The sequence below is a fragment of the Eleutherodactylus coqui genome, chromosome 8 (assembly GCF_035609145.1).
Source record: "Eleutherodactylus coqui strain aEleCoq1 chromosome 8, aEleCoq1.hap1, whole genome shotgun sequence".
NCBI classification, from domain to species: Eukaryota; Metazoa; Chordata; class Amphibia; order Anura; family Eleutherodactylidae; genus Eleutherodactylus; species Eleutherodactylus coqui.
The window spans coordinates 112,903,729-112,919,340 of record NC_089844.1 but is presented as its reverse complement, the minus strand read 5'-3'; the positions used below and the strand labels follow the sequence as shown (position 1 = coordinate 112,919,340).

At 47.8% G+C, this 15,612-nt stretch overlaps 1 protein-coding gene across 1 annotated transcript in view; it reads right to left on the bottom strand.

Annotated features, from left to right (window-relative positions):
* Positions 1-6,848: 6,848 nt before the first annotated feature.
* LOC136576706 (uromodulin-like) overlaps positions 6,849-15,612 on the bottom strand; it is a 54,589-nt gene continuing 45,825 nt past the window's right edge. Inside the window, exons 13-15 of the mRNA XM_066576239.1 lie at positions 14,229-14,474; positions 12,118-12,280; positions 6,849-7,875 (exon numbers count right to left, since the gene is read on the bottom strand). Of these exons, the coding sequence (XP_066432336.1) occupies positions 7,789-7,875; positions 12,118-12,280; positions 14,229-14,474 (496 nt within the window). The 3' untranslated portion in view covers positions 6,849-7,788. The remainder of the gene's footprint in view (positions 7,876-12,117; positions 12,281-14,228; positions 14,475-15,612) is intronic.

The window sequence follows — 15,612 nt, the reverse complement described above, 5'->3', positions numbered from 1 at the left end:
CTTCCGGCAACTGTCTCAAGACCTTTCAGTGGGTGAGGAGGACGATGACGATGAGACACAGTTGTCTTGCAGTGAGGTAGTAGTAAGGGCAGTAAGTGCGAGGGAGGAGCGCACAGAGGATTCGGAGGAAGAGCAGCAGGACGATGAGGTGACTGACCCCACCTGGTGTGCAACGCCTACTCAGGACAGGTCTTCAGAGGGGGAGGCAAGGGCAGCAGCAGGGCAGGTTGCAAGAGGCAGTGCGGTGTCCAGGGGTAGAGGCAGGGCCAGACCGAATAATCCACCAACTGTTTCCCAAAGCGCACCCTCGCGCCATGCCACCCTGCAGAGGCCGAGGTGCTCTAAGGTCTGGCAGTTTTTCACAGAGACGCCTGACGACCGACGAACAGTGGTGTGCAACCTTTGTCGCGCCAAGATCAGCCGGGGAGCCACCACCAACAGCCTCACCACCACCAGCATGCGCAGACATATGATGGCCAAGCACCCCACAAGGTGGGACGAAGGCCGTTCACCGCCTCCGGTTTGCACCGCTGCCTCTCCCCCTGTGCCCCAACCTGCCACTGAGATCCAACCCCCCTCTCAGGACACAGGCACTACCGTCTCCTGGCCTGCACCCACACCCTCACCTCCGCTGTCCTCGGCCCCATCCACCAATGTCTCGCACCGCACAGTCCAGCCGTCGCTAGCGCAAGTGTTGGAGCGCAAGCGCAAGTACGCCGCCACGCACCCGCACGCTCAATCGTTAACCGTCAACATAGCCAAATTTATCAGCCTGGAGATGCTGCCGTATAGGGTTGTGGAAACGGAGGCTTTCAAAGCTATGATGGCGGCGGCGGCCCCGCGCTACTCAGTTCCCAATCGCCACTACTTTTCCCGATGTGCCGTCCCAGCCCTGCACGACCACGTCTCCCGCAACATTGTACGCGCCCTCACCAATGCGGTTAGTGGCAAGGTCCACTTAACTACGGACACGTGGACAAGCACAGGCGGGCAGGGCCACTACATCTCCCTGACGGCACATTGGGTGAATTTAGTGGAGGCTGGGACAGAGTCAGAGCCTGGGACCGCTCACGTCCTACCCACCCCCAGAATTGCGGGCCCCAGCTCGGTGGTGGTATCTGCGGCGGTGTATGCTTCCTCCACTAAAGCACCCTCCTCCTCCTCCTCAACCTCTGTCTCGCAATCTAGATGTGTCAGCAGCAGCAGGACGTCGCCAGCAGTCGGTGTCGCGCGGCGTGTCAGCACAGCGGTGGGCAAGCGTCAGCAGGCCGTGCTGAAACTACTCAGCTTAGGAGATAGGAGGCACACGGCCCACGAACTGCTGCAGGGTCTGACAGAGCAGACCGACCGTTGGCTTGCGCCGCTGAGCCTCCAACCGGGCATGGTCGTGTGTGACAACGGCCGTAACCTAGTGGCGGCTCTGCAGCTCGGCAGCCTCACGCACGTGCCATGCCTGGCCCACGTCTTTAATTTGGTGGTTCAGCGCTTTCTGAAAAGCTACCCACGCTTGTCAGACCTGCTCGTAAAGGTGCGCCGGCTCTGCGCACATTTCCGCAAGTCCCACACGGACGCTGCCACCCTGCGCACCCTGCAACATCGGTTTAATCTGCCAGTGCACCGACTGCTGTGCGACGTGCCCACACGGTGGAACTCTACGCTCCACATGTTGGCTAGGCTCTATGAGCAGCGTAGAGCTATAGTGGAATACCAACTCCAACATGGGCGGCGCAGTGGGAGTCAGCCTCCTCAATTATTTTCAGAAGAGTGGGCCTGGTTGGCAGACATCTGCCAGGTCCTTCGAAACTTTGAGCAGTCTACCCAGGTGGTGAGCGGCGATGCTGCAATCATTAGCGTCACCATTCCTCTGCTATGCATCTTGAGAAGTTCCCTGCAAACCATAAAGGCAGCCGCTTTGCGCTCGGAAACAGAGCCGGGGGAAGACAGTATGTCGCTGGATAGTCAGAGCACCCTCCTGTCTATATCTCAGCGCGTTCAGGAGGAGGAGGAGGAGCATGAGGAGGATGAGGAGGAGGGGGAAGAGACAGCTTGGCCCACTGCTGACGGTACCCATGCTGCTTGCCTGTCATCATTTCAGCGTTTATGGCCTGAGGAGGAGGAGGAGGAGGATCCTGAAAGTGATCTTCCTAGTGAAGACAGCCATGTGTTGCGTACAGGTACCCTGGCACACATGGCTGACTTCATGTTAGGATGCCTTTCTCGTGACCCTCGCGTTACACGCATTCTGGCCACTACGGATTACTGGGTGTACACACTGCTCGACCCACGCTATAAGGAGAACCTTCCCACTCTCATTCCCGAAGAGGAAAGGGGTTCGAGAGTGTTGCTATACCACAGGACCCTGGCGGACAAGCTGATGGTAAAATTCCCATCCGACAGCGCTAGTGGCAGAAGGCGCAGTTCCGAGGGCCAGGTAGCAGGGGAGGTGCGGAGATCGAGCAGCATGTACAGCCCAGGCAGTGCAACAGTCTTTAAGGGCCTGGACAGCTTTATGGCTCCCCAGCAAGACTGTGTCACCGCTCCCCAGTCAAGGCTGAGTCGGCGGGAGCACTGTAAAAGGATGGTGAGGGAGTACGTAGCCGATCGCACGACCGTCCTCCGTGACGCCTCTGCCCCCTACAACTACTGGGTGTCGAAGCTGGACACGTGGCCTGAACTCGCGCTGTATGCCCTGGAGGTGCTTGCTTGTCCTGCGGCTAGCGTCTTGTCGGAGAGGGTGTTTAGTGCGGCTGGGGGAATCATCACAGATAAGCGTACCCGCCTGTCAACCGACAGTGCCGACAGGCTAACACTCATCAAGATGAACAAAGCCTGGATTTCCCCAGACTTCTCTTCTCCACCAGCGGACAGCAGCGATACGTAAGCAATACGTAGGCTGCACCCGCGGATGGAAGCTACGTTCTCTCTCACCATCCAAAACGGGGACATTTCTGCTTCATCAATATGTGTCTAATATTCCTCCTCCTCCTCCTGCTCCTCCTCCTGAAACCTCACGTAATCACGCTGAACGGGCAATTTTTCTTAGGGCCACAAGGCTCACTCATCTAATTTGTCTAAACAATTTTTATATGTTTCAATGCTCTTAAAAGCGTTGAAACTTTAACTTGAACCAATTTTTAGTTAAACTGGGCTGCCTCCAGGCCTAGTTACCACTTAAGCCACATTAACCAAAGCGATTAATGGGTTTCACCTGCCATCATGGTTGGGCATGGCCAATTTTTACTGAGGTACATTAGTACTGTTGGTACACCAATGTTTTGGGGCCCTCACCTACAGTGTAATCATAGCAATTTGTATGTTCTTCACCTGCACTCATGGTACAGAAGTGTGTGCGGGGTTGGCCTACACTTTAGCTACATAAATGTAACTTGGGCCTTGGCTATACTGCAGCTACTGAAATGGAACTAAGACTGCGCTCCCACTATACTGCTGCTTCGGAATTGTTCCTGGGGCCTGTGTAGGCTGCTACAATGACTTAAATGGAACTAAGACTATGCTCCTCCTATACTGCTGCTTCGGAATTGTTCCTGGGGCCTGTGTAGGCTGCTACAATGACTTAAATGGAACTAAGACTGTGCTCCCCCTATAATGCTGCTAGTGATATGTTAGTGGGGCCTGTCGCTAATGCTACGGCTGAAATGTTACTAATTCTGGGCTCTGCCTATACCGCTGCTAATGGTATGTCTCTGGGGTGTGGAAACAGAGGCTTCCCAAAGACATGATGGCGGCGAGGCCATTTCCCACCAACGCTGTTACTGTTAAGGTGCATATAACCACGGACACGTGAAGAGGACACGTAGTGCCTCCAAAACATCCCCCGCCACGGCCCACTTAATCCTGGCCACATTCCGAAAACAAACAAAATAAAACCGCGCTACTAGGTCCGCAGTCACCACCACATTACCACCAACGCGGTTACTGTTAAGGTACATATTACCAGTCTGACTGGGGCATGCAGTGTTGGCCGGAGCCCACCTGCATTAAGCATGACATTACTACCTCAGCTGTGTTGGGCAATGCAATGGGATATTTCTATGTACCGCCGGTGGGTTCCAGGGAGCCACCCATGCTGTGGGTCCACAGGGAATTATAAATGCATCTGTTTCCACTTGTAAAGAACCCCAGTCTGACTGGGGCATGCAGTGTGGGCCGAAGCCCACCTGCATTAAGCACGACATTACTACCTCAGCTGTGTTGGGCAATGCAATGGGATATTTCTATGTACCGCCGGTGGCTTCCTGGCACCCACCCATGCTGTGGGTCCACAGGGAATTATAAATGCATCTGTTTCCACTTGTAAAGAACCACAGTCAGACTGGGGCATGCAGTGTGGGCCGAAGCCCACCTGCATTAAGCACGACATTACTACCTCAGCTGTGTTAGGCAATGCAATGGGATATTTTTGTGTACCGCCGGTGGGTTCCAGGGAGCCACCCATGCTGTGGGTCCACAGGGAATTATAAATGCATCTGTTTCCACTTGTAAAGAACCACAGTCAGACTGGGGCATGCAGTGTGGGCCGAAGCCCACCTGCATTAAGCACGACATTACTACCTCAGCTGTGTTGGGCAATGCAATGGGATATTTTTGTGTACCGCCGGTGGGTTCCAGGGAGCCACCCATGCTGTAGGTGCACACGGAGTTTAACCTACATGTGTCCACTTGTAAAGAACCCCAGTCTGACTGGGGCATGCAGTGTGGGCCGAAGCCCACCTGCATTAAGCACGACATTACTACCTCAGCTGTGTTGGGCAATGCAATGGGATATTTCTATGTACCGCCGGTGGCTTCCTGGCACCCACCCATGCTGTGGGTCCACAGGGAATTATAAATGCATCTGTTTCCACTTGTAAAGAACCACAGTCAGACTGGGGCATGCAGCGTGGGCCGAAGCCCACCTGCATTAAGCACGACATTACTACCTCAGCTGTGTTGGGCAATGCAATGGGATATTTTTGTGTATCGCCGGTGGGTTCCAGGGAGCCACCCATGCTGTCGGTCGACAGGGACTTCACAATAGGGAGTTGTACCTGCCTGTGTCTATGAATTAAAAAGCCCGGTCTGACTGGGGCATGCAGAGACACCTTGACAGAATGAATAGTGTGTGGCACATAGGTTCCCCATTGCTATGCCCACATGTGCAGCTCCTGATGGCGGTGGCACAGGATTCTATTTCTCATTGCTTCTGTACAGCATTGTGGGCTATTGCCCCGCCCCTTTTAAAGAGGGTCGCTGCCTAGCCGTGCCAACCCTCTGCAGTGTGTGCCTGCGGTTCCTCGTCAGGGCAGACGCACTTCTAAATAGACATGAGGGTGGTGTGGCATGAGGGCAGCTGAAGGCTGCGCAGGGACACTTTGGTGTGCGCTGTGGGAGTGGGGGGGGGGGGGGGGCGGTTGGGCAGCATGTAACCCAGGAGAAGTGGCAGTGGAGTGTCATGCAGGCAGTGATTGTGCTTTGTTGGAGGTAGTGTGGTGCTTAGCAAAGGTATGCCATGCTAATGAGGCCTTTTCAGAAGTAAAAGTTTTTGGGAGGGGAGGGGCCCACTCTTGCCGCTATTGTGGCTTAATAGTGGGACCTGTGAACTTGAGATGCAGCCCAACATGTAGCCCCTCGCCTGCCCTATCCGTTGCTGTGTCGTTCCCATCACTTTCTTGAATTGCCCAGATTTTCACACAAGGAAACCTTAGCGAGCATCGGCGAAATACAAAAATGCTCGGGTCGCCCATTGACTTCAATGGGGTTTGTTACTCGAAACGAACCCTCGAGCATCGCGAAAAGTTCGTCCCGAGTAACGAGCACCCGAGCATTTTGGTGCTCGCTCATCTCTAGTTGGCGCTAAATAAAGATTATTATTATTACATTATTATTTTTAGTCTTGTCACCATTTGCAAGCAATGCCATCAATGCACAGTTGTGCTGTAAGAATGATTTCTCCATCTAGATGACATGCGACAGGCAAAACCCGCCTGCTAGATGACCTGCCCCCTGCCTCAAAGGCTGCATGGAAGGAGCTGGATGATGATCTACAACTGAGTACTCATCCTGCTATGTTCTCCTCAGTACAATTAGGTATGAACCGCACTGCTGGGAGGGGGCGCTCACCTGGCTGCTTTACAGTAATTGGGGTAGGGAGTGTCTCCTGGCTACTTTGTGATTGAGGGAAGGGGGGTCACCTGGCTACTTTGTCATGATGAGGAGTCACTTGGCTGTTTTATTGTCATTAGAGTAGAAGTCGATATCGCCTGTCTACTTTATTGTTGTTAGGAAGGGTTACCTCGCTGCTTTCTTGTCATTGGAGCAGAGGGGGTGGTCACCTGACTACTTCATTGACATGGAGGGACTAGGCTGCTTCATTATCATTGGGGCAGTGGCGGGTGCACTTTGCTACTTTATTGTCATTGGAGGACAAGGGCAAGCAGCTACTTTAAGCTAGGCCTACACTGCAACTTTAGCTACAACACCAAAGTTTGCAGGTACAGTGTAGCCTTGCCGATCGCACACCAGCAGTGGGGGCAGTGTTCTGCAACTTCAACAGCCTCCAGGTTTGCATGATCTAGAGGCTCAGTTACAGCAAATGTGAACCGATATACTGCAGGATACCAAACATCTTTATAACCAGTAAGAGGGCCTATAGGACTATTGGGAACACAAGGGATTGGTATATTTCATGTGAAACCTATTCAAAAAGGATACCTCTTTGCCCTATACGAACCTGCAGAATACGTGTATTTATTTTTGTTTAAGATGTTTTGTACAAACATCTTGAATTAAATGATATTTGTATACAGGTCAACAGCAATCAAAACGATAAAACTATAGTTTATTAATTTTGAAAATAGCCACGTGGAAAAACACATCGTCAGAAGGAACAGGATCCGGAGGTTCTTTTCAATATAAAGAAGAAATACAATATAACTTTAGGATATTATTACAAACATGATAAATTAACAAGTGTACAGCAAAGAACAGAGAAGGGACAGACAGCAGTAGGGGGTTAGGGGTTGGAGACAAAATAGGTCTGTAGCCCTAATTACATCAATATTTCACTACAGATTGGAGCAGTTTTAGAATACAGCAGTATAAGCTTTAGCATTGACTATGATGCAGCTTTTCCAGTAAATACAAATGTGACAATGGGAATAGTATGTATAAGTATTATTTTCTATAATCTAAACTGCCTGCATACTAAAGATTAGTGAAAGGGACTTTTCACACAAAACGGAATATTCCACAAAAGCTTTGGGGAATACGCCGGTTCTGAATTCCGCACCAAAATCTGCACTGCTAACTGCGGATTTTGATGCAGAATTGCCAGCTGAATTCTGCTGTTTTCAATTCTGTACCAAAATCAGCAAGTTAACAGCATATATTTCGGGACTCAATATTTCATCCTGTGCAGCAGATCTCTTAACCCCTTCAATGGCAGGTTTATTATTACCATGTCATACCTCACAGGGCAAGTTTTTTAAATAAAAGTCAACAATGCAATTTAATCTCACAAGTATTTATTAAGGAATGCAACAATCACATTGCAACATTTTTTCATAATGAAAGAATACATTCTAACAATTTTTTAAAATCATTTCCAAATTTTGGAGGAAAGAGATTTTCTGGGCGTGCCACTAAATGGGTTAAAGGAGCTATTGGGTTTTGACAGAACAGGATCAAATTGGAGGACCTCAATGTGACAGCGGCTGTTCTCCTGCAGGGAACCTCTGATATTCTGAAGAAAGTAGTCGATGAAACTCGATCCTTCCAGTAACAATTGTCTCAATACTTCCTTGATATGGGACCAACGTTCAAAGCAAAAGCATTTTCATCATTCTCAGGGGAGCTTGAGCGGAAGCCAAGGCATGACTGCAAGGAAAGCATATTGTACTTACATGTTAATACAATTATAGAAATGAAGTTCCTGAGAAATATCACATTGAATGCTGTGAGATTTTTGAGTCTATGACAACTGACCTCTCACCTTGGCATAGACGCCAGTGGCACAGTGCAGAGTCTGTGACCGCTGACCTTTCCGCACCGATGTCTATTTGTGCAACCAAAAACTGCTTATGCCAATGTTTTTCGGCTGCTCTGGTTTGTTTTTATGTGTGCAAGAATACTGTGTATTTGCACCCACAAAAAGGACTGCAGTAAGGCTTATTGAAATGATGCCAAATACGCAGGTTTCCTGCGTATTCACTGCATATTTGCCTCCGCCCATTAACTTTAATGGCCTGTTGCGGTGCACAATACGCACCACAATAGGTTATGCCACACATTTTTTCATGCAATTAGACATCGCAAAAAAATACGCTCCTGTGGAAATCAATAAGTTCTAATTACTGCATATTACGTGCACAAAAATTGCGCACATAATATGCTGCACAAGTATGCTCACGTGAATGAGTGCTTACTATACAATTACAATCGGCCCCTTGAAGGCAACCATAAGGCTGATGTGGCTTTCTGTGACAATGAGTCTGATACCCCTGTCCTATGCAGTGAACAACTACACGCAGATGGAATTTCATGATGTAAAACCATCCATGGCCTCCAGAGATACTATATAATAATCCGTAAATACCTTAGATCACTATTTATAATGTATATCAATATTAATTTCTTCACCACCTTAGACCAGATATAATTACATAATGGAGGTACAGGGTAATAGGAAATATGACCGTAAAATGAGTGTAAATTTTTAAATTAACATGATGGATTATTAGTAGAGATGAGCGAGCACCAAAATGCTCGGGTGCTCATTACTCGAGCTGAACTTTTTGTAATGCTCGAGAGCTCGTTTCGAGAAATGAACCCCATTGAAGTCAATGTTAGACTTGAGCATTTTTCAAGGTGCTCTGCATAGGGGAGTGTGTGTGATTAACCTAAAAACATCAGAAAGTGATAAAAAAAACACCAAAGAAATAGATAGGGAACAGCAGGGGCAGCATGCATGGCTGCATCTGAGGCTCCCAGGTCCCACTATTAAGCCAAATTGTGGGCAAGAGCCTGGTGGTCACCCCCTAACAATTTAGTTGGGCCAGACCATAATCAGCAAGGCCCACGTGCTGGCACATCTTAGCTAAGCACCACACTAGGTGAAAGGAAGGCCAATCATCGCCTGCGGGTGACACCACTGCCTCTTCTCTTGTGTTACATGCTGGCATTGCTGTCCAATCCCCCCAGGACGCAGGCACGAGCCTGCGTCTACAGCATACTGAAATTTTTCCCAGCGCAGCGTTCTGCTGTTATCATGCCACACGGTCACTTGATAGCCACACCATCCTCATGTCTTTTTATAAGTGTGTATTTAATGAGTAGGAACAGGAGACACACACTGCAGAGGGTTGGCAGGGCCTGCCAGCAACCATCTTTGAAATTGTGGGCGATAGCCCACAATGCTGATGAGAATTGCTGATAAATTAACGTATGATCATAATTCCAATCCCATGCCACCTCCATCACAAAATTTCATGAGCCACAAACCTAGGTATGAAGGGGACTCAGATGCCAGTACTTCTACACATCTCCACAATTCAACAACCCATTCTAAAACAAAAGATTTTTTTACCCAGAGTGCAGGTGAAACCCTGAAAGACTTGTTTACCAAGAGTAAAGGTGAACCCCTTAAAGGATTTGTTTACCAAGAGTATAGGTGCACCCTTGAAAGATTTGTTTACCAAGAGTGCAGGTAAAGACCTGAAAGATTTTTTGAGCGACAGCTCATACTTGCTTAATGGGATTCAGGTGGCGGTCCACCGACAGGCAAGGCTTGTTAACTAGTGCCCCAGGAAAAGACAGCATAAACTGTAAAGAAATTAGTGGCCAAAGATGGACACCGCGCTGGGATACGTTTCCGTACGCCGTGTGACCCTTTTAAAATTGTGCTTCATAGCTGACAAATTGCAGACAAATTAATGTATGATTGTAAGTGCCATCCTATGCCACCTCTGTCGCAGCATTTCATTAGCCACAAATGCAGGCATAAGGGGGACTCAGAGGCCAGTACTTCTACATTTTTAATGAAGAAAACAACCCATTTTAAAAAGAAGAATTTTTTTTTACCAAGATTGCAGGTGAGAACCTGAAAGATTTTTTGAGTGCAGGGTATTTGTGTACCAAGAGTATAGGTGTACCCCTGAAAGATTTGTTTACCCAGAGTGCAGGTGAACCCCTAAAATATTTTTTTAACATAGAGCTCGCACTTGCTTAATGGGATCCAGGTGGCAGTCCACCGCCAGGCAACCTACCGCCTGTCCCAGCCCCTGCCTCTCCTCGAGGGGCTTTTTAACCAGTGCCCTAGGGAAAGACAGCATGTACTATAAAGAAATTAGAGTGGCCAAACCAGGACAATTCATTCTGTCTCGGTGTCAGATAGCTGGACACTGCACTGGGATACATTTGTGGACTCTGTGGGCGTATGAAACTGGAACGAGTCTTGTTATATAGTGTGAATCGACAGGACACACAGAGGGGTATTTTGCATATGCTTTAAGCCAGAAATAGACAGTGTAAAATGTGTACAGTCTTCTTATATAGTGCAGATCGAGAGGACACACACTTAGGCCTCATGTCCACGGGGAAAATCAGGCCCGCTACGGATTCTCCAGGGAGAATCTGCAGCGGGTCCCTCCTGCCCCGCGGACATGAGCGCTGAAAATAGGAATTTAAAAGAATTTACTCATCCGGAGTGGGCGGGGAAAGTCTTCTCTTCCTCACGGCCGGATCTTCTTTTTCGGACGGCGGATGAATTCGTCACGCTGGCGGCACGTCGCCGACGTGCCGCGCACAAGCGCCGGGCACATCCGCCGAGCCGAAGCAAGAAAGATCCGGCCGTGAGGAAGAGAAGACCTTCCCGGTCCGCTCCGGATGAGTAAATTCTTTTAAATCCCTATTTTAGGTCTCCCGCGGATCCGGACGGCTTCCATAGGCTTCAATAGAAGCCCGCGGGAGCCGTCCCCGCGGGAGACCCGCACGAAAATGGAGCATGGTCCAGATTTTTTCATGCTCCATTTTTTTTTAAATCACTTTTATTGACCATCCGCGGGTATTTATCTACCCCGCGGGTGGTCAATGCATCCCTATGGGATCCTTCTTTTGCCCGTGGACATGAGCCCTAAGGGTATTTTACGTACGCCTTAAGCCCAAAATAGACAGTGTAAAATGAGTACAGTCTTGTTATATAGTGCGGATGGACAGGACACACACTAAGAGTATTTTGTGTACACTATAGCAAAAAATAGACAGTGTAAAATGTGCAGTCTTGTTAAATAATGCGAGTTAACAGGACACACAGGGGTATTTTACGTACGCTTTAAGCCAAAAATAGACAGTGTAAAATGCGTAAGGTCTTTTTATATAGTGTGGATTGACAGGACACACACTTTGGCCTTTTATGCAAATGCTTTCAGCCAAAAACAAATAAAAAAATGAAAAATGAGTGGAGTTTTGTTAGTTCTTATGTAGTTTGTGTACACCAGTAGCAGTATACTGTATAGAACCGGTAACAGTATACAGTATACAGCCGGGATGCTTGTGAATGCTTTGTGCACAATACTGGTCCCAGGCAGCCAAACTGACGATGCACAAAAGTGGAGTTGTAGTCCTAAAAAGGACCATTGGGTTCTTTGAAGATGGATCCCTGCCTAAACGCTCCTTCTAACCTACACTAACGCTCTCCCTCATTCACAGCAGCTCTGTCCCTCAGCTAATCCAGCCGCCGTGTAAGGCGAGCATCAGGTGACCTGAGTTTTTATGATCCTAGGTCACTTGATCCGGCCAGCCAATCACTGCTATAGACGTGCACAGGGTTGGCACGTCTTAGCAGGAGGTGCCAAAGCCTTCCCTGTATGTTCATTGGCTAAAAACGCCGCTAAACATGGGGGAAGGAGAGGGTGAAATTTTCTTGAACACCACGTGGTTCCTTGCTCGAGTAACGAGTACTTTCGAGTATGCTAATGCTCAAACAAGCATCAAGCTCGGACGAGCATGCTCGCTCATCTCTAATTATGAGGTTTACTAAATGAATAAAAGCATCTAAAATGCAATTAACAAATAGGTATAATAGCTTTTGAAAATGTTTTCAGTGAAAGGCACTCCACTTACGGGTTTACATATGTTTATTGTGGTGTCACAGATGTTTGACTGACAGTGCAGATATACTGCGTCGTTATCTCCAACAAATTTGAACATCTGAACAGAGAAGAGACCTCGTTGGGAGACTCCATTTTCCTCGACATTTACAGATACATCCCTCCGATTAGGACATCTGTATAAAAAAAAAACATAGTAATTAAATAAACTGCTAACAATGCACAAACTCTCAAAATGAACATGCTATGATTTTCTTATATCTACAGACCGAGGGGTATGTGCAGGATTTTGTCAAACATGCACATGAAAACCACAGTCAGTGCCTAAATACACAGTAAACCACAGAAAATAAGCCCGGCACCGCACGCTTATGAAAGGTGTCTAAAAGAAAATCTATGTTGCGCATAGTACCCAATCACAGTGCAGCTTTCATTTTGCCTCAGCAGTATAAGAAATTAAAGCTGTGCTGTGATTGATTGCTATGGGCAACAAAGACAAATTTTCTTTCAGACAGCTTTCATAAGAAAGTGGTGCCAGCCTACTTTTCTATGGCCTAGTCTGTATCATTGCCATCACTAGACCTATAGGCCACTTCAGAATATCTTTTATTTTTGTCTTGTGTTTTTGTATTGTCAGCAACTTCTGTGTGCATGAAGTATGTATGGTGCACCTCTGCAGCACTGAAAGAGTTAATTTCTGCATGAGCTGTCTCTGTCTGGAAACGTAACCTTTTTGTGTTGTGAGTCTGTGGTCACCTGACCATGCTTTATATTAGTGGTTGCAGAGTGCGAATGCGAGTTGGTTAGCAAGAGAGTCAGAAACAGGTCTGCAAGGAGAAGCAGCCTGGGAGGAGTCTAATCTGAGTCCCTATAAAGTAATCTGGCCTAAACTACTAGAAATGGAGGAGGCCAAAAGGTATCACCCGTCTCCCTTGGACTTATTTGATCTCAGGAGACCGCAGGATAACTACAAGCCTATGTGAGGAAGAGGAGTTTCCCATGCAGCATTAAGAAGTGTCTGACAAGTGAGTGTTGACAGGTTGAGAGTTCGGAGAGGGAAGAGTATGTGATTTTCCAGTAGCGGAGCTGCACAGATAACTAGGACTGTGGGCCCAATATTCATACTGTGTTCTGCCTCCCTGTCTCACTACTAATTCTGTCTATAGCTGTGCTATATTAGACTTCTGTACTTCTAAACTGTTTAATATTGGAATACAAGTAAAGCAACATCGCCAACCGTTCCCGGCTTTGTTTTCAACTCCTCTGCGTATGGACTATCTTTCTGTAACCCAGCATCACCGCAGATGAAGAAACAGTGGTGTCACCCATGACAATCCAGCAGAAGAAACCAGGTAACCAAGTCCCCGGTTACCCACACTTTAATAGCCTGCCCGAGTCTCTGTTGGACGGGCTCCTGGCTACCCTCCGGGTGGGAGACACTAGAGCCACCATGATAAGGGCCTACCCCCAATCCCCACTGTCTCCTAGGCTAGGGCCTGCTCCCAAGACGCTGCAGAGATGGTTGTATATTACCTGCAGTAGTTGTTCTCTTCTGTCCCTCCGATATTGCTGTCCCAGATTCATTTCCAGATGGCCAACGCAATCTTCAGACCACCTATTCCCCAAAGTGCATTGGTAGAGTTACTCTACCAATACACTATACATGTTTTCTGATTGGCCAGAACTGCTCATGTAATCAGCAAAGGCCAATGAAAGAGCAGTGCACATGCAGTGTTCATTGAGTAACTAATAATTGCTGCAGCCATCTGAGACAGCCAAAAATGGGCTCAGAACTGGTATATCAGAAGGGCAGAGCAAGAATTGCTGCATGTAATAAACCCTCCTCCCCTTCCTGTCTTGATAGAATTTGTCTTAAAACCAGAGGGTTGCTTATGCGTACAGAAACCGCATACAAGGTGAGTGACAGAAAATCCATACAGGGATGGAGACACAGGGTCCCAATAAAATCTAAGACACAAGATCCCCATAATGTGTACCCATAATCCTAATAGACATACCATTAACCAGGAATTATGCTGGTAATGGTTATAGCACAATATCGGAGTTCAGTTCATCATTTCTTTATGTGTTATGCATGTTGTAGCTACTTTTTCTTAAACATACCTATTTTTTATTATATGATATTTCATCGGATCATCAGGGTTTCTTGTTGGAGTAGCAAAGCAGTTCTCCAGCACCACAACATACTGATCCGAAGTTTCACCATCAAGAGTGACTGCAACATACAGTGTGTCTTCTGTTGACATTGAAATCTCAGAACCGTCATACGGGGATTCATAAGTGTCATCTTTATAGAGCAGCATTTCTGCTTTGAATTCTCCAGCACCTTCAATGGTCAATGTCACTGAACTGTAAAAATAACAACTAAATTACTGATACTGAAAATGACTAAAGGTGGACTAAACGATGCTCGACACTCGTCCCTGTGTGTCCTTGCTCCCATGCTCCTGCACAGAAGCTAGTAGTGCTGGGTCGCTCACAGAGGGGCCAGCAGGGGGGGGGGGGTGAAGCGGCTGCAGGAGATTTCGATCTTTGCTTTCTTCTGCCCCTCTCTATTGACATGACACAGCGGCCGTTCAGTACTGAACGGCTGCTATTTACCCTGAACGATGAGCAATAAGATCATCATGCATTGTTTAGTCAGCATAAATGATGGACGATGAGCTGATCGCTCATTGTTCAGTGTAAATAGCTGCTGTTCAGTACTAAACAGCCGCTGTGTTATGTCAATGGAAAGGGGCGGGGGAGCATTAGGAAAGAAATCTCCTGCAGCCGCCCTGCTGTGAGCTAGCGATACTAGCTCCTGTGGAGGTGCACAAGAGCTAATATGTGCGGGAACAAGTGCCGGGCATCATTTGCTTGACAGTCGTTCCGTCTAAAAGGGCCTTGGCCCTTGACGTTTGTATAACTGCTGAAGCAATATACTAATGCTCAAGCAATACATAGACATATCTGAGCCCTATAATCAAAAGTCACTAATTCAGCACCAAGAAAGGTTATAAGTAGAGATGAGCGAGTATACTCGCTAAGGCACATTACTCGAGCGAGTAGTACCTTAGCCGAGTATCTCCCTGCTCGTCTCTAAAGATTCGGGGGCCGGCGCGGGTGACAGGTGAGTTGCGGCGGGGAGAGAGAGCTCTCCCCTCCGTTCCTCCCCGCTCTCCCCCGCCGCCCTCCGCCGGCCCCCGAATCTTTAGAGACGAGCAGGGAGATACTCAGCTAAGGCACTACTCGCTCGAGTAATGTGCCTTAGCGAATATACCCGCTCATCTCTAATTATAAGCGCTTTATACATAATAGGAACAAAAAGAATTAAAACTATGTCATCACTAAACTTAGTTCTTAACATCAGTTGAACTTTAGAAACATACGTCTTCTTGTGCAATGCATGCTACATTGATAGAAAATATGCGGAATCAGACTGGCCCACCAGAAGATCTTATACTGGTCTAAAGCTCAAAAAAAAATTTAAAACGGAGTTTCCTGT